This window comes from Pelodiscus sinensis, chromosome 19, assembly GCF_049634645.1.
Source record: "Pelodiscus sinensis isolate JC-2024 chromosome 19, ASM4963464v1, whole genome shotgun sequence".
NCBI lineage: Eukaryota > Metazoa > Chordata > Testudines > Trionychidae > Pelodiscus > Pelodiscus sinensis.
In genome coordinates, this window is record NC_134729.1 from 14,454,152 (window position 1) to 14,481,043 (window position 26,892).

The 26,892-nt window shown below is 43.7% G+C and overlaps 1 protein-coding gene and 1 long non-coding RNA gene across 2 annotated transcripts in view; both read left to right on the forward strand.

Moving 5' to 3' along the window:
- The window catches only part of PBX4 (PBX homeobox 4), a 34,547-nt gene extending 10,070 nt beyond the window's left edge, over nucleotides 1-24,477 (forward strand). Inside the window, exons 3-9 of the mRNA XM_075902472.1 lie at nucleotides 11,006-11,247; nucleotides 11,624-11,814; nucleotides 12,652-12,787; nucleotides 13,095-13,251; nucleotides 15,279-15,385; nucleotides 15,517-15,603; nucleotides 23,673-24,477. Of these exons, the coding sequence (XP_075758587.1) occupies nucleotides 11,006-11,247; nucleotides 11,624-11,814; nucleotides 12,652-12,787; nucleotides 13,095-13,251; nucleotides 15,279-15,385; nucleotides 15,517-15,603; nucleotides 23,673-23,765 (1,013 nt within the window). The 3' untranslated portion in view covers nucleotides 23,766-24,477. The remainder of the gene's footprint in view (nucleotides 1-11,005; nucleotides 11,248-11,623; nucleotides 11,815-12,651; nucleotides 12,788-13,094; nucleotides 13,252-15,278; nucleotides 15,386-15,516; nucleotides 15,604-23,672) is intronic.
- On the forward strand, nucleotides 15,610-20,523 carry LOC142818970 (uncharacterized). Its single transcript, XR_012896669.1, has 2 exons — nucleotides 15,610-19,052; nucleotides 19,994-20,523. It is a non-coding gene; the product is annotated as an uncharacterized LOC142818970 (long non-coding RNA).
- Nucleotides 24,478-26,892: the final 2,415 nt, after the last annotated feature.

Sequence of the window (26,892 nt, forward strand, 5' to 3'; positions counted from 1 at the left end):
CACTGTTTAGTGAGGAGGGAGAAGCAGTAACAGGGAACTTGGAAATGGCGGAGATGCTCAATGACTTCTTTGTTTCGGTCTTCACCGAGAAGTCTGGAGGTGTGCCTAACGTAGTGAATACAAGCAAAGAGAGGGTAAGTTTAGAAGATAGGATACACAAAGAACAAGTTAAAAATCACTTAGGAAAGTTAGATGTCAGCAAGTCACCAGGTCCTGATGAAATGCATCCCAGGATACTCAAGGAGCTGATAGAGGAGGTATCTGAGCCTTTAGCTATGATCTTTGAAAAATCATGGCAGACAGGGGAGATTCCAGAAGACTGGAAAAGGGCAAATATTGTGCCCATCTATAAAAAGGGGAATAAGAACAACCCAGGAAACTACAGACCGGTCAGTTTAATGTCTGTCCCAGGGAAGATAATGGAGCAGGTAATTAAGGAAATCATATGCAAACACTTGGAAGGTAATAAAGTGATAGGGAATAGCCAGCATGGGTTTGTGAAGAACAAGTCATGCCAAACTAATCTGATAGCTTTCTTTGATAAGATAATGAGCCTTGTGGATAAGGGAGAAGTGGTGGATGTCATATACCTAGACTTTAGTAAGGCATTTGATACGGTCTCGAACGATATTCTTATTGATAAACTAGGCAAATATAACTTAGATAGGGCCACGATAAGGTGGGTGCATAATTGGCTGGATAACCGTAGTCAGAGAGTTGTTGTTAACGGTTCTAAATCCTGCTGGAAAGGGATAACAAGTGGAGTTCCTCAAGGGTCTGTTTTGGGACCCGTACTGTTCAATATCTTCATCAATGATGTAGATATTGGGATAGAGAGTACGCTTATTAAGTTTGCAGATGATACCAAACTGGGTGGGGTTGCGACTTCTTTGGAGGATAGGGACATAATTCAAAATGACCTTAGCAAGTTAGAGAAATGGTCAGAGGTAAACAGGATGAGGTTTAATAAAGAGAAATGCAAAGTGCTCCAGTTAGGAAGGAACAATCAGTTCCATACATACAAGATGGGAAGCGACTGTCTAGGAAGGAGCATGGCGGAAAGGGATCTAGGGGTCATAGTGGACCATAAGTTGAATATGAGTCAACAGTGTGATGCTGTTGCAAAAAAAGCAAATATGATTCTAGGTTGTATCAACAGGTGTGTTGTAAGCAAAACTCGTGAAGTCATTCTGCCGCTGTACTCTGCACTAGTTAGGCCTCAGCTGGAGTACTGTGTCCAGTTCTGGGCGCCACATTTCAAGAAAGTTGTGGAGAAATTGGAAAGGGTACAGAGAAGAGCGACAAGAATGATTAAAGGTCTAGAGAACATGACCTATGAAGCCAGGCTTCATGAACTGGGCTTGTTTAGTTTGGAAAAAAGAAGATTAAGGGGGGACATGATAGCGGTTTTCAAATATCTAAAAGGGTGTCACAAGGAGGAAGGCGAAAATTTGTTCCTCTTGGTTTCTGAGGACAGGACAAGGAGTAATGGGCTTAAAGTGCAGCAGGGGAGGTTTAGATTGGACATTAGGAAAAAATTCCTAACTGTCAGGGTGGTCAAATATTGGAATAAATTGCCAAGGGAGGTGGTGGAATCTCCCTCTCTGGAGATATTTAAGAACAGGTTAGATAGACATCTGTCAGGGATGGTGTAGACGGAGCTTGGTCCTGCCTTGAGGGCGGGGGGCTGGACTCGATGACCTCTCGAGGTCCCTTCCAGTCCTATTATTCTATGATTCTATATCAATGGAAGTAAAAGCAAATATTATGCTTTTGAGGACTTCCTTATCCTGACTGATTGCAGCAAACACCCGAGTTGTGATATATATGCCCCTGCCCTGAGGAGCTTAAAATTTTTGTATAGTTCCTTGCACAAGAGGGCTCTAGACCTGATGTTTGGCAGGCCAGATCCAGCCTGCAGGACGTATTTTGTCTGCCCCGATCTAGACCACCCTTAATAGCTGTTTGTCTAATCAATAAGTGTTTTATTTAGCCACGTATAGCATATATCCTCTCCCCTTCCACGTCAGTACGTTGTCCTTCCTGGCTGTTGAAGTAGGTTATTTCAGTTTGTTGTTTTTCATTCTATTATAGAACTTGGCAAGTGATGTGGGGGCTAAATGCATGTTTTCTTTTTGTCACTGAGTTTGTTGACATTCCTACATTGCTGTATCTTGTTCCTTAGCATTCAGAAACACACTGGCCTTTGTCTTCCTTCTGAACTTGTTTTCTTCTTCCCCTTGGTGGTGGAGAATCCTACAAGACCTTCAGAGCTTGACTTTTAAGAAAGCTGTGTCCTGCCACAGCACTTGAGACCAGGAGAGGCAACTTTGTCATTCCTTAGAACCGGACTTCCCTCCGGTGGGAGTGGGGATTGATAGCTGTTGCTCTTAGCAGAGGGTCATTGGCTGTGGAATTTACTCCCTTGTGTGGCTAGTGATAGCTGTCAGGGTGCAACGAGGGGCCCATTTGTTAAATTGTGAGATTATAAGGGTTTCTCTCCTGGTAGTAGTAAGGGATGGCTGGAAGTGATTTGTGTTTTTTTTTTTTTTTTTTTTTGTTAAATGTATGGCTACCAAATGCCATTGTGATAGGCACCATGCCTTAAAATGAATAAAATGTGGGCAGTTTCTACATGCATTTAGTGCTGATTAGCTAGTTCCCATTCCTGCTGAGACAATTAATTACTCTGCAGTTCTGTTTTAAAAAGATTGCTAAAAAGGAATCTTCTTACTCCATAGATTCCCTTATGTCTCATCACTTGTTTATTAAATTCTACTCAAACACCTGTACAGCCTCCTGACTCCCAATGCCTTGTGCGTTTTGTAGTCATTTTACACCTGTCCATAGTGAACCATTCAGACCTGCATTTTCATATCCCTCTTCTAACAGTGCCTTGAAATTGTAAGGGTTCTGATTTTGTGTGCCATGAAGGCAATAGATGTGTTTACCTCTAACTTTTCTTTTCTGTTTCCTTGTCAGAGAGAATCTGGAGGAGAAAACAAGCCTAAACAAATTGCATACCATTTTTATTTTGGCACCAGTGATCTCATACTGTTCATTATAGAACTGCAGAGCTTTAATTAATGACATGTAAATATATTGTAATGATTGTATTTGCATACTGAGTGAGGTTTTGGTACCTCAGGTTGTGATGTATTTTAATTAAGGATTAATTAGAAATGATGGGAATTACATTTGGTGTAGTATAATTATTTTACGTTTTGATGAATATGTAGTGGGTGTTGTGCTGGGGAATGTATAATACCTTGTTAGTGTACGTGACAGCTCCAGTGTAAAAGGCATTATGGTCCTGAAGGGTGTTTTTCAAAAGGATTCATAAAAGTGATGGATGGCTAGAAAAAGATTTGGGCATACTATTAAGCCTGGGAAAGTTTGAGTCATGCTTAAAACACTGAATATGTGATAACTACGTAAATAGAATGGCAGAACACTTACTTAGATCTGTCTGGTTACCTCCTGGACAGATTAAAAAAAGACTAATTAAGGCTTAAATTATATTTTGTCCCAGGTTTATACTGGGGATGTTAAATTTCGATTAATCAGCTAATCGAGTAGTTGATGGACTTTCCATTGACTAATCTATTAATAAAGGGGAAACATAGTGGATTCAAAGGGGGAGAGGCACTGGGAACCTGTGCCAGCGGGCACCGAAGCAGTCCCCACTGGTGCGGGTTCCCCTCTGCCTCTTCCTTTGAAATGTACAAGAGCTGCAGGCGGCTCTTGTACATTTCAAAGGGAGAGGAGCAGCAATTGGGACCAGTGTGAGCTATGGATGTGAACAACTAGCTTATTGGATAGTTGACTAGTTGCTTCCCCCCCTAGGTGCCTCTATCAGAGGCAGCAAAGGCTGGGGGAAGAGGGTGCTTCAAAGTGGCAGTGCTGTGTGGAGCCCGGGGTCTGCAGGTTTGAAATGCCACGTGCAACTCAGGGCCAGCTGGGTCTCTAGCTGCATGTGGCATTTCAAAGTGGCAATGTCATGTGGAGCCTGGGATCAGCTGGGGACTCTCCTGCTGACCCCAGTCTGTGTGGCGTTGCTGCTTTGAAACACCATGGGAGACTGCTGTAGTCCCCTGCTGGCCCCATGCTCCTTGAAGTGCTTTTGCTTTCGGAGGAGGAGGCACCCTTATCGACTTTGAAAATTGCATCGACTATTCGGTTAGCCAGTTCATCTAAATTTAACATCGCTACTGTGAGCGGGACTGTTTCAGTCCCCGCTCATGCTCTTTCCCCACTGCTCTCTGCCACCCGTGGAGACGGTGCTGGGGGGAACCAGTTTTTAAGCCAACTCCCCCCCAACATCGGCTCCTGCTCCCCCCTTGCTGCCTCTCTCTGATAGGGGCAGCAAGGGAGGGGGGTGAAATGACTAGTCGAGTTCCTACTTGACTATCCGATAAGCATTTGCATCTGTCTGTCCATCCGAGTCCATTTATTCAAGAACTCCTCCTAAACAGTAACAGCTAGGACCACCAGATTTGGCATGCAGCTTCCTCTTATCATAACTTAAAGCCAGGCAAGGATTTGGTTGTTCCATGACAATGGGATATGCCTGGAATGCTTTTTTCTCTCATTACATGGAAAGGGTGTGATCTGGTTGGAGGGATGGTTATACTGCAGTATGGGAGGCAACCGGGGCCAGTGATGGGAACCAAGGCAGCTATAACCCCATTGGGACATCAGGGGGCAGGGGTGGAGAAAGGGACAGCTATCAACTGTATATTTCAGAGAGTTTGTCTTGGTCTGTCCCCCAGCAGGGACACATGTACCTTTCCGCTGGTTGTGCCCACTGCAGCGGCCATGGAAATGCTTCTCTGTTGGTTCCAAGCTGCTCCAGTGAGAGGCTTGGGGTAGGCCTCCCTCCCGAATGCAGCCTGCACACTGAACCCCTCACGCCCAGCCCCACCCCAGCGCGATGATTTAAATGAAGAAAAACAAAAAATATTTTAGTTAAGGGCTCGAACAACACTGGATAGATCTTCCAGTGTAACTTATTTTTCTTTTATTCATCATCTGGTACTGTTCATGGTAATATCTAACTGCCAGAAAAAGTCCAGCTACTCCCACTTTTGTTCAATAGTCTTGATACACAACCCTGTGTTATTAATTTTGCTTGTTGTACATTTTAAAGTGTTTTAAAATGCAGTACTCCCCTAGTGTAGCTGCAAAGTGTTGATCTTTTTGTCTAGTTTGATATACTAATCATTTATTAAGGTATTAATTCAGTGATGAACAAATTGATCTAATTAGCTTAGAGGTTCAGTGGGCTACCAGAAGGTAATACATTGCTAGCCCATCACTAAACTTAAGTGACCAAACCAATCTGCACAGTACTATATGGGGAAAATGGTGTGCGATACCCATGTTAGTTTAGAAGTTTTTGATCACTGATATTTCCTTTGTCTTTATTTTAATGTATGTGAGAGACTAGCAGATTATCATTTTGCTAGCGTTGGGAGATCAGATTGGGGCAACTCAAGGCTAAAATATACTTGCCATGGGCGAGTCGATTGCCTGATTTGTTGAGCAATACTTAATGAGCCGCCATTTTGTGCAAGCTCCATCTACACAGCTCCTTTTTGCACAAAATCCCCCTCTTGTGCAAGAGCTTTTCTCCCAGAAAAAAAGTGGCAGAACGGCTCTTGCACAAGAGGGTTTTTTGTACAAAAATGGTGCAAAAAATGGCGGTTTTGAACCATACAGTCCAGTATTTGAGCTTTCTGTTTGGGGAAACAATTGAGAAAATATAAACGTCCGGTATTTTTTAAATAAGATGTAATGTAGATTGTGATGTAATGTCAAGTGTGTCCGGTATTTGTGTTGAAACCATCTGGCAACCCTAGTGCTGCAAATGTTCCTGATTTGAAGGAGCATATTGACTAGTGGTTTTTAATGCTTCCATTTTACTTCTCTTGCCAAGTCCTGAAAGCTGGTGGTGTTTCGAGGAGACAAAGTTATAGGCAGACAGATGGGTGTAGCAAATGGTGGTAGCAGGTATGAGATTGGATTTTTTTAAATTCAGGTCAAAGTTATAAGGAGATTCACCTGCTTCTTAAGAGATTCTAAAATGATTTAGCTCTTGCCTCTGTCAAAGGCTAGAATTTGTTTAAAGAATTCTTAGCTTCTCATTTTTCTACTGTTCCAAACACTTTTTTTGGTGGGAGACAAATCTGTACTAAATAAAGATGGTGTGGACTAAAATAACTTGCAGGCAAGTTGTGATACCTAAATACCCTTCCACAAGCTGATTTTAATACCACCCTGTACAGTGCCTGTGCTAATTATGGTTTTGTTTGTTCAAACCTTTTTCATGATTCCAGGCTCTGGAGGGTTGTTATATAAATGAATGCAGCTTTTGTTCTCACTGATTTGAACAGGCTACTGCTTGCAGCAAATTCTTGGTTATGAATTCTTCAAATAGATTGGTTAGTTTGAACAAATCAGATTTTTTTATTAATAACAAAAGTAACTTCAATATTAAACTAATTGAAGAGAGATGTTGAAAAGTATTATGCCTAAAAATTGACCACCTATGACAGCTGCCCCAGTGAAGGTCTGGTTTTGAGGAGTTTAATATCTTTATTTAACTATTAAAATATTTGATCTTTGGGCAATTATGTGTATAATTTAAGTGAATTATAGTAATGCCAGGAGGAGTTTACAATATACGTTATGTAGCAAATCTTTTTTTTTTTTTTTTAAAAAAGAGCTGAGTTCTGTTTCTTAGGTCTAATCATCTCAACAGAGTGCCAGAAAATACCATATTTTCCGGCGTATAAGACGACTTTTGATGCTTAAAAACATCCCCCAAAAATTGGGGGTTGTCTTATATGCCAGGTATTCAGGCGGCGGGGCAGCCCAGGCGCGCGAGCCCCTCCGCGGCTTTGCAAAGCCTCGGGGGAAGCCGGTGGCGGGACGTCCCAGGCAAGCCTGGGATGCCCCGCCGCCGGCTTCCCCCGAGGCTTTGCAAAGCTGCGGCGGGGCAGCCCAGGCGCGCCGGGGCTGTCCCACTGCCGGGGCGTCCTCAGAGGCTTTGCTCCCGGTGTCCCTAGTCTGCTGGAGACGGTCCCCAGCAGACCAGAGGCACCGGGAGCAAAGCCGAAGTGGCGGCGGGGTGCCGCGCTTCTGAGGCTTTGCTCTGGCAAAGCCTCAGAGGCGCGGGACCCCGCCGCTGCTGCGGCTTTGCTCCTGGTGCCTCTGGTCTGCTGGGGACCGTCTCCAGCAGACCAGGGACACCGGGAGCAAAGCCGGGGAGGTGGAGGGGTGCTGGGGTATAAGACGAAAACCTATCTTTTTAACTAAAAAATTAGGGGGCCCAGTAGCCTTATACGCCGGAAAATACGGTAAACCTCTGACTTACCAGTGTAGAAATGTAACCTACAAAGTGTTACTACCTTAACTCTGTCTCTGACTTAACTCTGTCTGCGAGTCCATTTGTTCAAGAACTCCTCCTAAATGGTAAGAGCTAGAGCCACCAAATGTGGTATGTAGCTTCCATTTTTTCTAATTTAAAGCAAGATCATGATTTGGTTGTGCCAGGACGACGGGCAGCCCTGGGAAAGGGACTTCTTTCTATAACATGCAAAGGGAGGGGCTGCTGTTTGGAGGGACGCAAAACTGAGAGTGGCCACTGGGGGCATTGAGCCTGCCAGGTAAAGCTGTCCTGCAGACAGTCCACTGGGGGGCAGCTGTACCACGAAAGGAGTGGCCAGCAAGCTTGGGTCCCAAACATTTTCTCCTTTTCCAGCCCTTGTCCACAGCGCCTCATGGGAGAAGAGAGAGAGTCTCAGGTGGCTGGCGGGAGAGAATGCATCTTCTCTGCTTACAGGGAACACTACCTTGGGCTCGCTTGTCCCTGTGCTCACAGTCCCAATGCCCACCTGTGTTTCAGAACTATTTGAAAATAGAAGACTGGCATGTAAGGGAAGAATTATTGATTGGAAAGTTAGAGAGTAAAACAAAGTTAAGGACCATGGGGCTGTTAGCTATAGGAGGCAAGGCAATATTTCCTACATGCATTGTGTTTCACTATGCATCATGCATTTTAATACCATTTAAAAGGGGAGAACTTTTTGCCTATTCTCTGGAGGTAATGCCAGGCTGTTGCTCAAGATTTTGTCTGAAATACTTCAGTAAGTATGCTGTCTAAAACTGAACATATAGTAGAGGAATACTGTACATAAAATGATATACCTGTAATCCATATTGGTCTGTTAGAGATGCTCTTGCTTTCTTGCAAAAGATGTAGTACATATTAGGGATGTTAAATATAAGTTAATTAACTAATCTACAAGTTGATGGATTTTCCATCAACTAGTCAATTAGACAATAAGCAGGGAAGCCTCAGCAAGGTTAGCTCCCAGCCCTGTGCGTTAACCCTGCTGCCTTTGAAATGTATTAAGAACTGACCTGGCATGAGTTGGGCCAGCTGATTCCTGCCTCACGCTGAGTCCCCCCTGCTGCACTTTAGCCTTTTAAATATATTAAGAGTCTGGAGGCTCTTAATACATTTAAAAGGCTAAAATGCAGCAAGGGGTACCCAGCCTCAGCTGGGAATCAGCTGGCCCGGCTTGAGTTGTGCCCTCCTGGCTGCACTTCTGATTTAAGAGCCAGCAAGCTCCTTAATACATTTAAAAAGCAGAGTCGCAGCGTCTGGGACTGGGCATGAGCCAGGAATCAGCTGAGCCCCAACTTGAGCCTGGTCCCTGCTACTCCCTTGCCCCCTGTGGAGATGGTGCTAGGGGGAACTGGCTTTTAAGCCAGCTCCTGCTCTCTTCCCCCCCACCCCCCGCTGCCTCTAATAGAGGCAACTAGGGGAGGGGGGGGGAGTGACTAGTCGAGGGGCTAGTCTGCTATCTAATAAGCTTTCGTTTATCAGACAGTCGACTAGTTGCTTACATCCCTAGTACATATAAGATGCAAAAATTAAGAACTGTTTTCTCTAGGGGATATGAAAGGAATTCAGGATTACTTCCAGCTGTTGGAAGATAGTTGATTTTCTTTTGCTGGAGACATGTAACTTTTTAAAAGTTAAGCAACTGAGGGAGTGTTTAGCTGGTAAAATAGAACTATTTTTGAGTAAAGCCAGTGCGGTTATGTGGAACAAGCTTTATGGAGTAAAGTCGTTTTGTGTTGACACCCTAGTCCTGTGTGCATGCCTTTGGACTATGTTTATTTTCTGGCAAAGGCAGAAAGAATGGATTGAGGGAGAACAATTTGACTACATTGGCATTTTAGAGTAAGATTGTATAGTCTCGTCTTACTGTCTGCATGTCTTATAATTTGTATATGATCTCTAAAATATTGTGGCAACAAGAGTTAGACTAATTTTTGTGTGTGTTTTCAGAATTGCGAATGTTGGCTTATGGATTTCTAATTGTAAGCTAACCTTGATTTTATGTATATTTCTGTATTTTATCATCAGTGTATATTAATGTCACTGTACTTATTCAATCCTAAATTGATAGTGTTGAATTAAGATTGAAAGGATCTTAACTGGTTAATGCATTACAAAGGCAAATTCCCCTTTCTGAATATTCACATTTCCACACCAAATTCTGTGAATGACCCACTTCACACTGACTTTGATTAGCTTTAACAACACAATCAACTTCTTCCTTATATATCCTCCTGCCTCTGTAACTTCCACTCCAATTCATTTGGCGAAGTCAGTTTTACCCACAAAATCCTGTGCCCTAATAAATCTGCTAGTTTCTAAGGTGCCACGGGACTCCTTGTTGCTTTTGCAGATACGGACTAACATGGCCACCCTCCTGAGACTTAAGACCAGAGCCAATCCTTAAACCCTCCTAATAGGTCACTGGGCATCCCTCTCTGGCAGGGCTCTAACGATGGGAGGCTTCTTGGGGTTGTATGTACTACCCCTGTCCCCGACTCCACCTGCCACCCCCAGGTGATTTCTCTCCTTCCCCTGGTGGGCCCAGCAGGACAGTGGGGCTAGAGCAGTTTCTGGCTGTTATCTCCACACTGCTGCTGGTACGTCCCTGTGGCCAGGGGGAGGTGTGTGCAGAGTACGGATGTAAAATCCCATTTAAAATGTTAACCAGTAACCAGCGTGCTGCTTAGCAGGTGGGAGGCCACTGGAGCTGCCGTCCCCCACCTTGAGCTCACTGCGGCTAAGCCAGGCCGGCGGGGGCCAGTTAACTGGTTATCCTGGTAAGCATGCTAGTAAGGCAATGCTTATCAGGTAACCAGTTACCCCTTTACATCCCTAGTGCAGAGCCATCCCAGCCATCCTATTCATGGGCTTGGGACAGTTGGCCTGAACCATCTTGCACTTTGGGGGACATTGCAGTAGCCACCCCACTGTCCTATGGACAGTACGGTCCCCCATGCCCATATTAGCCTGTGGTGCCCTAGGTGGCTGGGGCTGGTGGCAAGTGTTGGGCTCCCCCTGCATTCTCCATGGTAGTGGTAGTCATATGGAAGTGGAGTGACTGGGCTGGCCTGGGAGGAGATGGTGCAGCAAACCCGAGGTTGCTGCATCGCTCCACTTCCTTGCAGTTTCTGCCACTACACCATACTGAATCAGGATCCTGGACTGGAACTGTCTCCAGCAATAGCCAGCCCCTGATGCTTCTGAAGATGGTGAAGCCCTGCATGAGCCAATATGGGAGTTATCTGTTCTTGATATCCTAACCTTTAATAGTTAGAGATTAGCCCCAAGACCTGACACATGAGGCTTTCATTCCCTTCCAAAATCTTTTTAATGTTAATTAGTTTAACTCTATTTTCTTGTTATACATATAAATGTACACTCTTTGAATTTTGGTTAATTCTTGGTCTCAATAGCATCTTGTGAGTTTTGAATTTGTTGCGATTCAGTTTCATTAACTGCCCCCTTTTTCCGTGTACTTGAAGATGTGACTGTTAAAATCTGTGAAAATAATTTAAATAAATCATCAGAATTAAAGCTTTTTACCCTACTTCAGAAATAACTTTTTGATCCTTGTTTATATTTATCTAGTGTTAAGTATTCGCGGTATTCAGGAGGAAGATCCCCCCGATGCTCAACTAATGAGACTAGATAACATGTTGCTGGCAGAGGGTGTCTCCGGGCCCGAGAAGAGAGGAAGAGGAGGACCTACGGCTGTAGCAGCAACATCAGGTGGCTGTCCAAATGACAATAGCATTGAACACTCTGACTACAGGGCCAAGCTGTCACAGATCCGACAGATATACCACTCTGAGCTAGAGAAATATGAACAGGTGATCTTTCTGCATGGAAGAGTTTTTATCATCTCAATTAAAAAATATAACCATTTTTCCTTTGCTGTTGGTTGTAAGTGCAGAACAGGGAGTATAATCTATTAATGTGAATGCAAGGATGGCAAATTCAATTAAAAAATCTTCAGCTTGCTATGTTAGATTAAGGCTAAAATGAAAGGACTTTTGACATTCATTAACTTGCCTAGATTGATGTCTAAACTAACTGAAAGATTTTACTTGTTGCAGTATTTTAAGAGCAAATAGAGGAGTAAAGCTAAATGTGAAATAAAATATCCTGGATTTATTTGCTTATTGGGGAAATTAAACTGAACTTTGGGGGTACTTTATTGTGTTTGTCAATCTGATTTATTTTTAGGCTTGCAGTGAGTTCACCACCCACGTTATGAACCTTCTCAGAGAACAGAGTAGAACAAGGCCAATTTCACCCAAAGAAATTGAGCGCATGGTGAACATAATCCATGGCAAATTCAGCACTATCCAGATGCAACTGAAACAGAGCACGTGTGAAGCAGTGATGATTCTGCGCTCACGATTTCTTGATGCAAGGTAATAAAAAAGCATGACCCAATGGCAATAGCTATTGGCTTGAACTAGGTTTTGTGATGTGTCTCGATGACAGTAATTATAAGTTGCAAGTCCTGCATTTACAACCTTAAACTAGTATAAATATATTTAAATATACACCACATGTCATGTGCATGACGTATGCTTTGTTAATATAGAATTTCAATAGCAATTAAGTCTGTCTTGTGTATTTGCTGAAACAATATAGAGTAGATTTCAGAGATGAGAGATTTGTGATAAGTACTTTAACATAGGGCAACAAACATAGGGCAACAAACAGGTCCCATATGAAGAGAGATTAAAAAGACTGGGACTTTTCAGCTTAGAAAAGAGGAGACTAAGGGGGGATATGATTGAGGTCTATAAAATCATGACTAGTGTGGAAAAGTGATAAGGAAAAGATTTTTTACTTGTTCCCATAATATAAGCACTAGGGGTCATCAAATGAAGTTAATATATGATGGGTTTAAAACAAACAAAAGTTTTTCTTCACACAGCGCACAGTCAACTTGTGGAACTTCTTGCCAGAGAATATTGTGAAGACTAGGACTAGAACAGAGTTCAAAAAAGAGCTTGATAAATTCATGGAGGTTAGGTTCAGGATGGGTAGGAATGATGTCCCTAGCCTCTGTTTGTCTGAGGCTGGAAATGGATGGCAGGAGAGGGATCATGTGTTGATTACCTGATGTGTTTACTCCGTCTTGGGGCACCTGGCATGGGCAACTGTTGGTAGACAGGATACTGGGCTAGATGGACCTTTGATCTGATCCAGTATGGCCATTATGTTTAGCAGAAAGAATAACTATTGTGTATTTATAGGCGTAAACGGCGTAACTTCAGCAAACAGGCAACAGAAGTACTGAATGAATATTTTTATTCCCACCTGAGTAACCCTTACCCCAGTGAAGAAGCCAAAGAAGAGCTAGCAAAGAAGGGTGGCATTACAGTCTCACAGGTATACAGTGCTTTACCCAAATTGCTGTAATTGTAAAGATGCTTTTTTATTTTTAAAATTTTGTGTGGCTTTTGCAAAATACCAATAGTCCTCTGTCACTAGGACACTTGCAATTATACTCTCATGGCTCATTATGAAAAGAGGCTTTTATAATTCTAGATTTTATTAGATGGAAAAATTTGCCACACCACCTCTAAGTTTTTTTTTTTTTTTCCATTTAGTTTAAGAGCTACATCTGGTAGCAACCTCAATAACTACTAGAAAACAAAGATAATGTGCTCGGGTACTGACAGGACTGTCTTTCTAGGTCTCTAACTGGTTTGGTAACAAAAGAATCCGGTACAAAAAAAATATGGGGAAGTTCCAGGAAGAGGCTAACATTTATGCTGCAAAAACAGCAGTGGACGCTACAAATGTGGTGGCCCAGGGTAACCAGGCAAACTCTCCATCGACACCAAATTCTGGTAAGAACCCCAGTAAAGAAAAGCTGTCTGTAAAATAAGTATTTCTTGTATCCCTGCTTGAGAAGTCTCTCTAGTCCAGAGCCAGTGCACATTCATGTGTCTACTGAAGATTGTTAAAGGAAAAAAATCACCTTAACTGGGTGATTTAAAAACAAAGACATTACTGCTTTCCTCTCTACATGGAAATATGCCCTTTGCTGGGCTGTCACACTTCCATGAGAGGTGTGTTTTATGAAGGGTTGTATCCAGAGCTTAATAACAGGGCTCACAAGTTTTTTTTTGTTTGCTTGGGTTTTTCACATCATTCATAATAGATGCAGCAAGCAAATAGGTGCCAGGGCTGTGAACTGCCAGCCTAGAGATGCTGGCTCAGCCCTGGGCCAAATTAAGCACTGACACACACCTGGATCCCTCTTCCCATCAGTGTTATATCTGTGGGACCAAATCCCTTGGTCTTTTACTTTTTTCTACAGGAAGCTGCCCACATGGAATTCTGAGGAGGCATAAAGCCACAGGGGAGGAGGGGACACGATGGCTTGCATGTCGGCAATCCCTAGCTGGCAGAATGATTCTTAGGGGATGTAGTCCATTGGAGTGGCTCTTCCTGGTCTGTGGGTGACCAGCCTCCCTCACTTATCCCTCCCAGAGACATATCTCTTGATGTGAGAACTCCCCAGGTGACTGGGGATGCATGTGAGCTTGTATCTGTGATCAAACAAACCCCATTACAGAGCCCCATCCCTGGGCTGAGCTGGGCAGCAGACAGGCTGTGGCTCAGGCCTGTACCCAGGCTGAGCAGCAAAACAGTCAGGATTCCTAGCTCTGGTGAAGGGCCAACAAGTGCAGGTTTCTTGCTGAGGAGAAGGGGGGATGCAGGCCCACCCACTCTGCTTTGTCCCAGCCCAGGGCCCTAGCAGTGGCAGAGTGGTCCTGACTGCAGCGTTGCAGACAGGTGTTCTCTATTCTTGGGCCACTTCCTCGCTCCCCCTCAGGCCATACCTGGCTCCATAGAGGGTCATCCTGGTTGTTGAAGGCCTCAGCTAGTGCTTGTAGTTCCTCTGTACTCCGGTCTATAAGTGGCCTTTGCAATCCTGGCCATTCCTTGTCTCCCTCAGGATCTGCAGTTGCCTCCCAGCTCGGGAGCTTGCAGGAGGTATCTGGCTCCTCTGGTGACTGTCTTTCAACTGAGTTCTCTGGCCTGCCTTTTGTAGGTCTGTTCCCCCCTGACTAATTTCTGGTGGGAGGGCTGAATATGGTGTAGCTCTGCCCACCTGGGTTCGGTGGCTGAGTCTGCACTGAGGATGTGTGGTTAAAGTTAGAAGTAAGTGCATTTGAAGCTCAGTCTCAGGTTTGGAGAGCAGAAATGTGCATAAAACCACCTTTCTATCTCTTACCCCTAAACTTGGATCTTGCACTGACTGCTGCTTAGCTGGACCCAAGGTTTTGGCCTTTTAATCTCTCTTCACGGTAATTGGACTCTTGTTTTGAATGCAAATTAACTTAATTTGAATGTGAGATTGAAAATGATTTAGGTATCCAAAAATGCAAATAATTGCCCTATTGGGATTTTCAGAAACATTCTGATGCTGACCACCCATTGATTTCATTGGTGAATTTGGCACCTGAATGCTTCTGAAAATGCCAACAGGCACCTTTCTGCATCTTTAGAGCCTAATACTTCTGAAAATCTCAGGTGCAGTCCATGTTTTAGTAATCTTGGTCATGGTTTCATTATAAAGGTGTACCCTGAATACTTCCCAAACGGGGAAGTACGTATCATGGACCAGATGGCTTGTCTTTCGCTGGTAAAGACAGTAATTATAGCAGTTTTTCTCATTTCACCTGTATTTGCTTTCTCAAGGCATATAATTGCCCAGGGTGTTTGAAAGTTGCCTGTTTTGCAAGGATAGGGTCGTTTGTTTTCCTTCAAATTTAAGATAATTTAATATTTTTGCTTTTGAAAGAGCCAAATTATTATTTGGCTAAAGTTGTTTGTTTTTTTTTCTCCCCCCGCCCCTTCCCCTCAGGTTCCTCTGGCTCTTTTAAGATGACAAATTCTGGAGATTCATTTATAAACTTGCAGTCACTGACTTCCTATCAGAACTCCCCAGTGGGAGCCAATGTGCAGTCACAGGTAGGCATGTGGGAGAACTGGCACATAGCTTGTTGACAAAGCTAAATGTCTCATTTGATACGGTTCTTCCCTCCTGTATGGATGCAGACTATTTCCCTTGTTAATCCAATCCCATATGATTTTTGTTTTAGATGGATTCTTTACATCATGTCATACACCAGACAGGAAGATATGACACCATTGTGGGGAATCCTTTGTATACAACGCAGCGCATTGATGTAAGGAGCTTGATTTCACTTACAGTAGATGAGTGAATTTTTTAGTATAAACTAGAAAGAATACATCTCTCATATTGCACACAAACTCTCTGTATCTTAACATAGTTGTATATTGCTGTTTGTAAAATGATGAATTCCAGAATGTAATGGTGTTCCTAGCCTCTGTTCGTCAGAGGCTGGAATGGGTGGGTGACTGGATGGATCACTTGATGATTCCCTGTTCTTTTCATTCCCTCTGGAGGCACCTGGCATTGACCACTATTGGAAGACAGGATACTGAGCTACATGGACCTTTGGTCTGACCTAGTATGGCCAGTCTTATGTTTTGCTACTCCTGCTCTACTCTCAGGCCTGTCTACACTGGGAATTAGCAGCATTTGATTGATTTTTCTAAACAGAGTCCACGCTACCAAGGCTGTTCCGTCAACTTCCAGGGCCATTAAAAGTCAATTTCGGTACTCCCCCTTTCACAAGAATTAACCACTAAATTGGATCTTGCATGGTTAACTTTCTGGTAGTACAGATGCAGCATTGTGAAAGTCGACATTCTTGGCCTCCAGATGGTGTCCCACGGTGCCCAGTGATGACCAGTCTCGCCATGGCTTTCAACGCTACTGCTCTCCAGGTGAACAGGCAGAGCCCAGGAAATTTTGAATTAATTTCCTGTGTGGCAGCATGGGTGTGCAGGTAGCACACCCAACCTTGAGTTGTATGAATTCAAGTTCCATGAGCTCCATGAGTTCCAGGGTCACAAATGAGCACTTGCAAGGAGCATGCTGTATGGGGAGAAGAATCTGTTCTTGCAGAACTATGAACCAGCAAAAGAGAAGCTGATATTTATGCCGAGATTGCAAAGGGCATGGAGGAGAGAGGATATGCCAGGGATGCCTAGCAGTGGTGCGTGAAAACAAAGGAGCTGAGGAATCATGGAATCTTAGAACACTGGAACTGGAAGGAACCTTAAGAGATCATGGAGTCCAGTCCCCTGCCCTCACAGCAGGACCAAGCTCCACCTAGACCATCCCTGATAGAGGTCTATCTAATCTGCTCTTAATATCTCAAGAAATGGAGATTCCACAATCTCCCTAGGCAATTTATTCCAATGTTTAACCACTCTGACAGGCAGGAAGCTTTTCCTAATGTCCAACCCAAACCTCCCTTGCTGCAGTTTAAGCCCAGTGCTTCTTGTCCTGTCCTTAGAGGCCAAGGAAAACAATTTTTCTCCCTCTTCCTTGTGACACCCTTTTAGATACTTGAAAACCACTATCCTGTTCCCTCTGTCTTCTCCTTTTCAAACTAAACAAGCCCAACTCTTTCAGTTTTCCTTCACAGGTTATGTTCTCTAGACCTTTAATCATTCTTGTTGCTTTTCTCTGGACCTTCTCCAATTTCTCCACATCTTTCTTGAAATGTGGTGCCCAGAACTGGACACACTACTCCAATTGAGGCCTTATCAGAAGAGTGACTTCTCGTGTCTTGCTCACAACACTCCTGTTAATGCATCCCAGAATTATGTTTGCTTTTTTTTGCAAGTGTCACACTTTTGACTCCTATTTAGCTTGTGGTCCATTGTGACCCCAGCTCCCTTTCTGCAGTACTCCCTCCTATTCAGTCGCTTCCCATTCTGTATGTGTGAAACAGATTGTTCCTTCCTAAGTAGAGTAATTTGCATTTTCCTTATTAAACTTTATCCTATTTACCTGAGACCATTTCTCCAGTTTGTCCAGATCATTTTGAATTATGACCCTATTCTCAAAAGCACTTGCAACCCCTCCCAGCTTGGTATCATCTGCAAACTTAATGAGTGTACTTTCTATGCCATCATCTAAATAGTTGATGAAGATATTGAACAGAACCGGTCCCAAAACAGACCCCTGTGGAACCCTGCTTGTTATGCCCTTCCACCAGCATGATTGTGAACTGTCAATAACTACTCTCTGAGAGCAGTTATCCAACCGGTTATGTGCCCACCTCATAGTAGCACCATCTAAGTTGTATTTGCCTAGTTTATTGATAAGAAGGTCATGTGAGACCGTATCAAATGCCTTACTAAAGTGTGGGTATACCATGTCCACCGCTTCTCCTTTATCCACAAAACTTGTCCTATCAAAGAATGCTATCAGATTGGTTTGACATGATTTATTCTGTACAAATCCATGCTGACTATTACCTATCACCTTATTTTCTTCCAGATGTTTGCAGATGAATTCCTTAATTACTTGCTTCATTATCTTTCCTGGCACAAAAGTTAAATTGACTGGTCTGTAGTTTCTTGGGTTGTTCTTATTTTCCTTTTTATAGATGGGCACTATATTTGCCCTTTTCCAGTCTTCTGGAATCTCTCTGGTCTTCCATGATTTTTCAAAGATGCTAGCTAACGGCTCAGATACCTCCTCTATCAGCTCCTTGAGTATTCTAGGATGCATTCCATCAGGCCTTGGTGACTTGCAGACATCTAACTTTTCTAAGTTATTTTTAACTTGTTCTTTATATTTTATCTTCTAAACCTACTGCATTTCCACTAGAAATCACTATATTAGGCATCCCTTCATCAGACTTCTTGGAGAAGACTGAAACAAAGAAATCAATAAGCACCTCTGTCATTTCCAAGATTTCTATTATTGTTTCTCTCTCCTCACTGAGCAATGGGCCTACCCTGTCCTTGGATCTTCCTCTTGCTTCTAATATTTTTATAGAATGTCATCCTGTTACCCTTTGTCTCTAGCTTGATTGAGCTTGTTTTGTGCCTGTCTTTCTAATCTTGCCCCTGCATACGTGTGGTGTTTGCTTATATCCATCCTTTGTAATTTGACCTATTTTCCATTTTTATGAGACTCCTTTTCGATTTTTAGATCGTGCAGGATCTCCTGGTTAAGCCAAGGCAGTCTTTTGACATACTTTCTGTCTTTCCTGTGCAGCAGAATAGTTTGCTTTTGAGCCCTTAACGTTTCTTTGAAAAACTGTCAACTCTCTTCAGTTGTTCTTCCTCATAGTCTTGCTTCCCTTGGGACCTTACCTACTAGCTTTCTGAGTTTACCAAAATCCGCCTTCCTGAAATCCATTGTCTCAGTTTTGCTGTTTTCCCTTCTACCGTTTCTTAGAATCATGAACTCTGATTCATGATCACTTTCACCCAAGCTGCCTTCCACTTTCAAATTCTCAGCCAGTTCCTCCCTATTTGTTAAAATCAGACCTAGAATAGCTTCCCCCAGTAGCTTTTTCAACCTTTGAAATAAAAAAAAGTCGTATCTGCAGACAAAGGCGGCAAACGGACTGTGTTTAGCATCGCTGTAGACATGCCGTTTCTGAGTAGCCGCCTGTATGTGATCTGTGGGGGGGACCTGACCAGCTTCCTTAGCCAGTCTGTGGATTCCTCACAAGACACTCAAGCAGTCTCGGGCAGGAGCATGGCGGACAGCATGGTGGAGGAATAAGAGAATGGTCAGCAGGTGAGTGGGGCAACCCAGGTTGCCAAGAACTTTTCATAAGTTTGGAGATAATCCCTTCCTCCCAGGGGGTTTCACAGTTGGGCACTGATCCCAAGGAGGGCACTTCTGGTAAGTTTACGTTTTTTATCTTGCTAAAAGTGGGTTAAGCCTGTCAGGTATGATCTGTGACAGGCACTGTACCTACATAGCGGGGGTTCCCCAGAACAGCCTGTTAATGTGTCTGGAGATGGAGCGGGAATCCTCCCTACACATCTCTATAAAGCTGTCATAGAAGAATTCAATTCTTCTCACAAGGTTTCTGGGACAACCTACCTTACTCTATCCTCCAAGGACACCTTTCCATGCCAAGCTAGCAGTAAGTGACCAGGTGTCACTGCAGCACAAAGTATTACAGCGTGAAGCCAGATTTCTGGCCACATTCCGTCGTCATCTGCTCCCTGTCATTCTGTGTGATTTGGAAAGGGCTGATAACTTGCTTGGCAACCTGGATGAAGCAAGGGAATCTATTAGCTGATGCCTCTGCAGTAAATTTGTTTGCTTATCCCCAGTGAAGCATGGCTTGAGCCATTGCCCTTCTACCACTCTCTTGCTGTAGGAGTGAGTGAGCAGGTCCAGGCAAATTGTACTGTCCTGGCAAAAAGGGGTGTGTGCCAAGAACACGGGTGCCATGTGAGTCCCTCCCTGCCGCCACAACTGGACCCATTTCCCTTCTGCCTGCAGGCTCGTGCGCTGGCCTGTCCCTTACCATGCTTGCCACCAAACCGAGTCCAGCTGCTCCCGTAAGAACTCTGAGGTGCAAGGTGACCACTAAAAGTATAATTGTGGCCTTGTACATAACTCATCCCTGTCGTCTTTAGAAAGACCTTCATTTTGTTTTAACATAAAAGGAGAAACGTTGTAGAGTGTAAAGTCTGAAGTCAGCCCTTCACTTTTTGTTACAGCGGGAACAGCAGTGAGCCTGCTGTGCACTTCCCTGGCCCCTCCAGTTGTCCACCTGGCACAAATTCACATGCAAAAATGGATGAGGGAAGGGATGTTCAAGGAGCAGATGCAGTCCACCATCATTCACGGGTAGCACAATAAGCAAGTGGGGGAATACGCTGCTGGAGGAGATGCATGTGGAGCGTGCAGGGAATGGGAAGTGAAGCGCCAAGAGAGAGTGGTGTCCATGGTGGATGTGATGTACCGCATGGCAGTGCTCCAGGACTCTTTCTTGGATAGGCACCCCCCCTTCGGCCCTTGTGGACCAACATTCCCTTCTCCCCACGTTCTATAGCTGCCTCTTCCAGGGGCCCTAGAATACATTGAAGAGTGGGAGTGCAAAGAGTTAAAGGCAGCCTCCCTCTCCACACCCAGCAAGCATTATGAACCAAAAAGCTTTGTGTTCACCCTTCCGTCCCCCCAAGCTCCCGTCTTGGACTCCTTTTCCATCACTGCTCTGTGTTCCCTTAATAAAAAAGCATGATTTGTGAGCAACAGTCTCTTTATTGCTTCTATTGAAGGAGTGAGGGAGGGCTACAGGCAAGTACAGGGGCACTTTGTTGAGAGCAAAACTGGCCATTCGTAAAACTGTTTTTTAAAGCATCTCTGATTAGTGCTGCCTCTCGTTGTGCTCTGGTGTCTAGCTACTAAAAATCCCTGGCTAGGTGCTATGCCTCAGCATTCCATCCAGAAGATACATTTCCCCCTTGCTGTCTCAGATATTATGGCGCACACAGCAGGCTGCTGCCACAATGGAAATGTTGCTTTTGCTGAGGTCTAAGCTAGTTAACAGACTGCGTCCAAAAGCACATTCTACCACCGCTATGCACTTGCTCAGACTGTAATTGAACTGCTCCTTGCTGAGGTCCAGACTTCCCGTGTACAGTTTCATGAGCCATGGGAGCAAGGGGTCGTCTGAGTCCCCAAAGATCACTGCTGGCATTTCAGTGTCTGATTGTAATTTTCCAGTTTGGCTGGGGGGAAGGGGGAGAAAGTTCCAGCTTCTAGCTTGCTGAACAGGCAGGAGCACCTAAAAATGCACGCCTCATGCACCTTTCTCAGCAATCTCATGTTGATGTCGGTGAAATGATCCTCATGATTCACCAGATCCTACGGCAGCATTGAGAAGTACTCCTTTGCAAGATGGTCTGGTGACAAGATGGGGATGTGCATTCCATCTATTGCTCCACCACAGTTAGAGAACCCTCCACTATGTCATCCACATTGCCCAGAGTCACTGCCCTCCGTAGCAAAAGGGTACTAATTGCGCTGGCTACTTGAATCACAACAGCACCCAGTGTGGATTTCACCACTCCAAATAGATTCCCAGCTGACTGTTCGCTGTCTGGTGTTGCAAGGGTCCACAGGGCTATTGCCAGTTGCTTCTCTGCTGTCAGAGCAAGTTTCATTCTGGTATTCTTATGCTTCAGGGTAGGTGAGAGCCATTTGCAAAGTTCCATGAAAGTGGCTTTACTCGTGCAAAAGTTTTGCAGCCATTGCTAATCATTTCATATATGTATCAGTGCCATCCCACCAATCTGTGCTTGTCTCATGGCACCAGAGCTGGCGTTCCACTGTGTCCAGAGGATCGAGTACTGGTGGCATTTGCAATTCACTCAAATGCTTCACAGAACAGTGTGTTCATGGTCTCCTGAGATTCTTCCTTGTTCTGGCAGACCCTGGATATGCTCTGGACATACTCCAGCATTAGGTGCACCAAGGTTAACTTCAGCATTATGAAGCTTTGAACAAGATACATGATGGGGTCCATGTTCGTGCTGCGATTGCGTCCACGCGGATAACCAACAAGAGAAAAAAGGGTGCGAATGGACTGTTTGCCATGGTTGGAGGGGAGGGAAGGAATGACTGCATTATGGGCTGCTGATGGCATGTTCCCAGAACCCACCTGCTGCAAAGTTTTGGTCCCAGCATGTCCTGGGACCAAACCCAGACTGCAAAGGGGTACAGGTACTGTGGGATAGCTAGTCACAGTGCATCGCTCTCATAGTTGACAGTAACCACTGTACTACTAGAGATGCACTACTTCAAATAACATTGAATTCTAGTGCATAGAGGGAACATGCATCTTTGACGTTACAAAATCAGGTACTAAAAATTGACCTCAGATTCAACCTTATCTTGTAATGTAGACATGGCTTCCACCACTTAGGGTATTTCTGCACAGCAGCATTATTTCAGAATAATGGATATCACGTCTTCACAGCAAACCCATTATTTCAAAATAAATTTGAAATAACAGGCTCCTTATTCTGACTTCTGTAAACCTCATTGTATGACAAGTAAGGGAAGTCAGAGGAAGAGTGCTCTATTTCAAAATCAGTGCTGTGTAGACGTGCCCAAATTTGAAATAAGCTGTGTTGATTTAAGCTGTGCAATTGGCATAGCTCAGGTTGTGTAGCTTATTTTGTGTTTAGCCCTGCAGTGTAGATGTGCCCATAATAACCTGTGTAGCTAAAGGGGCTAGTTAGGTTCTCCGAGTTACTCCAATAGAAAGGCTGTTCTCTAAGCCACGAAAGCTCATCACCTAATAAACCATCTTGTTAGTCTTTAAAGTGCTACACAGTCCTGTTTTTTGTTTCCTCTAAGCTAGAGGTTGTGGCATACATTCCTAAGGGGTTGTGAAGGAATGCCTGGGCGGGACGTGATAGGACCTGGGCCAGCCCCCATGGACTGGGGAAGGAGAGTTACCCAGCTTCTCACTATCTCTAGCTCTAGTCCCATCCCCAGCCACAACCCTGTCTCCTGATATTGTGCCTGGCTCTATTCCCAGTCTGAGAGGTACCTGGGCCTGCACCAGCCCCCAGCCTTTGTCCTTGGCTGTGGCTCTCTTCCTAGCCTGGGGACAAGGCTGTAGGCAAAATGGGGGATGGACCCAAAGCTGGTCACTGGCCCAGCTATCAGCCCCCAGCACAGCCTTGGCCCCTGGCTCCAGCCCACTTACCTTTTATCCCTGGCACTACTCCCAACCCTGGCTCCAGGGCTCTGTGTGTGTGTGTGTGTGTGTGTGTGTGTGTGTGAGAGAGTAACAGGAGTAAGGGAAAGGGTGCAACACTCAAAAGTTTGGGGACTGCTGGTCTAAGCTGTACTGCTTTAGGAAAATATACACAGGGCTCTAAAGAAAACAGCATGCTGAGCTGCACACTCAGCCTAGCACTATCATTTTGCTCGGCTTATGAGAAATTCATATCTGAAACACTGCTTTCCAGGCACAACAAACTTCTAATAACCTGTAAATGTTAGTGTCCCGTTTTCTGTTTTTGTGTGTTAAATCGTGTTTGGAATGGTCTTTACTGGAAGTAAGAGAAGGGACCTGATGTGGCAAAGAGGTCTTTCACTTCTGGAGCTGCATAAGTCACCAGTGAAATGTTGGTGTATTATGTCTGAGTCATGTGCATTACAATCAGTTTCTTCTGGAGTAGAAGAGCAGCCAGCATGGTGCAGGTGATAAGGTGCACTAGGCCAGAAGAGGCGTATGTAGGGGCAGATTTTGCAGCATGTCTGCACTGTGCCCCATTTTGTTTAATTCCTCATGTCCATAAGCACAGAACTGTTCTACTGAAAATTTGATGTAAATAATATCCTAAGTTTTTAATGACAATAGATATTTCTCCCCTTCAGGCTAATGGCAGCTGGCAGGATGCTACCACCCCTTCATCAATCACTTCACCTGTTGGAGACCCTGGAAGTGTTAATTCAGATGCGTCCAATTAAGTTTTTAGGACCTATTGATGAGAGGAAAGAGGTCATTAGTGTAATTTGTCAGTGTTGCTCTCTTGCCAATACTATTGTTTATACAACTTGACACAGCTAATTACCTCAGAAAACCCTGGAACCAATAGAAGATTGTGATCACAGTGATACCTCTCTACCTCTCAGCATGACACAGTTGAGTTCTTTTTACTTCTGCCCATTGGGATGTGAAATGGTTTTAAAAGAACTTGCTTCATTTTCCTAACCAAATTCATTTTTTAAATATCAATTTTATGCTAAGAATCTGAAAGTATCTCTAAGACTTGGCAGTTGTCTGTTTTTTTCCAGTTAAAGTTGACTTACTTTCCATAAGATTCTTTTTATAATGAAATTTCTGTTCTAGTTGATAGTTACTAACCATTAACCCCCCTGTATTGTAATTGTACACGTTCTCTGTATTGTAATTTTGTATAGGAAAACAAGCTTTTCTTAACTCAAATTCATTCTGAACTAATTAACCAGAACAGAACATTGCTTTACCAAAACTTTCATTGGACTTTGTTCTTGAATAGGAACTTCCATCTTTTGTGTCTTTTCATGTAGTTCTAATTTAATGTCTAGTGTAAACTCAGACTTCTCTGTGAATAGATTTTGTGCATTTATGAAAATGTTAATACAAAGTCCTTGTTTTCAGTTGAAATTTTATCAAAAATAAACTCCCAAAGCCTTTTTCCTTCCTGCCTTTTTAATGAGATTCTACTCATCCATATGGGCTTGCTGCTTAGTTGTATCTTAGTGCAGCCATTTTGACAGTGCAGAAACCTCACTATACATGAATGATGCATGGGTTGTTTTTGCATTACTTACAATGACACATGCTAAATGACATGTCACCTCTTCCAGGTAGAGTTTGGATAGTAGGACAGCTGTTTCCCCATTAGTTCTCCAGTTTGGTGTTTGCTATGCCCTGCTTAGCTGTGTGAGCTGCCACTCTGCACACTCACTCAAGCCTCTAATATGCAAGTCACCCCGCAGATATATATCAGAGGTCTATGCGCAGCCACTCTTGAATTATATATGGGTAACACCCACATGTATCTAGTCCTAGCCTTGCATTCTGGAAACTTAACCCAACAGTACAAGATATAAGCTCATAAAGTCTGTCTTAACCTGGTTAGAGATGTTTCCAGTCATTTCAATCAACCACACTGGTTTAAGATAAAATGTTAAAACAAATTCTTTAGCTATAAAGATGTTTTAAAGAGTGATTATAGGTGGGTAAGATCAGAATTGCTTACAAAAGAGAGACTGAATTGAAAGCTTATTTCTATTTTTCATGCTAAATAAGCTTTGAAAGCAAAAAATTTACAGATTTTTTTCAGTTGTTCATGCTAACTGGGCACACTATCCCCCTCACAGGTCACTGAGTCTTTTTTTGTCTTCCAGATTATCTTGTTTCCTTGAATACAGATGGGGGAAGGAAAGGCCCCATAGTGAGTCACTGTCACTTGTTTATACTCTAGAAGATTTATTCCGGTCCTTAACTCAAGTTTTGTTTTTCTGCATTTAAATCATTATTCTGGGGTGGGGCTGGAAATGAGGGGTTCTGGATGCAGGCAGCGCTGTGAAGAGAGGACAACTCCAGCCCTATGAGAAGCACCTGGCCATTGCCACTACAGCAGCACAGCTGGGGGACAGATGGACACACAGACAAGCTCTCTGAAATATACACTAGATAGCAGTCTCTGGGCCTGCCACAGACGGGCTGCTTCGGAGGAGAGCAGCCCCTGTCCATGGCAGGCTTCTGCTGCTCCAGTCCCTACCAGTTAACCAGAACCGGTAAGCATCATATCTGGGGGGATGCTTACTGATTAAGCTATCACAACCCTTAATACAGAGATTATTTTGAATACCATTTAAAACACTTGACACAGTCACTTTTGGAGGACTAAATTAGTGTCTTACTGTGTTTTAAACTTCACAAAATTTAAATGACCTTTTAAAGAGAAAGTATCATCTGTGTATAGACAAACTGGCATAAGAATGGTCAGATCAAAGATGGATCTAGCCCAGTATCCTGTCTTTCAACAGTGGCCAATGCTGGGTGCCCAAATGGAATAACAGGTGATCAAGGATCCATCCCCTATTGCTCATTCCTATCCTCTGACAAACAAAAGCTGGGGACACCATTCCTACCTATCCTGGTTAATAGCCATAGATGGGCCTAACGGCAATGAATTGTATTTGGCTTTTTTGAACCCTGTTATAGTCTTGGACTTCATAACCTCCTTGCTTAAGGAGTTCTGCAGGGTGTGTGAAGTACTTTGTTCTGTTTGCTTTAAATGTGCTACCTATTAATTTAGTTTAGTGTTCCCTAGTTCTTGTTAGGAGTAAAAAATTTCATTCACTCTTCCCCCCCCCCCCCCCCCCCAAAGTCTTGCACCTTAGACTAAAAAAATGTAAATGGTCTCATGAGCTTTTGTGGTCGCAACCTCATGATACCATCTACAGTTTTTGTTAGCCTCTTAGGTGCTGCCAGACTATTTTTCTAGATACTGTCTAACTCAGCTACCCCTCTGAAACTTTTTTCACACTAGTTACAGATTTGTGTACACCTCTCATTTCCACCTTTGTCATCTTTTTCCCAGCTGAAAAATTCTGGTCTTATTAACTCTCCTAATATGGCAGACTAACATGGCTACCCCTCTGATACCTAATATGGCAGCTGTTCCAGGTCCTAATAATTTGTTGCCCTTTTCTGAGTGGTTTTCCCATGCAAAATGTATCTTTTTTTTTTTTTTAAATGAGGCAACTGCATCTGTATGCAGCATTCAAGATGTGGCTACCATGAATTTATACAGAGTGGCTGTGTCTAGACTGGCAAGTTTTTCCACAAAATCATCTGCTTTTGCGAAAAAACTTGCCAGCTATCTACACTGGCCGCTTGAATTTCCGCAAAAGCACTGGTGATCTCATGTAAGATTGTCAGTGCTTTTGCGGAAATACTATGCTGATCCCGTTCAGGCAACAGTCTTTTTCCGAGAAACTTTTGCGCAAAAGGGCCAGTGTAGACAGCAGAGAGTTATTTTCTGCAAAAAAGCCCCAATTGTGAAAATGGCGACTGGGCCTTTTTGCGGAAAAGTGTCCT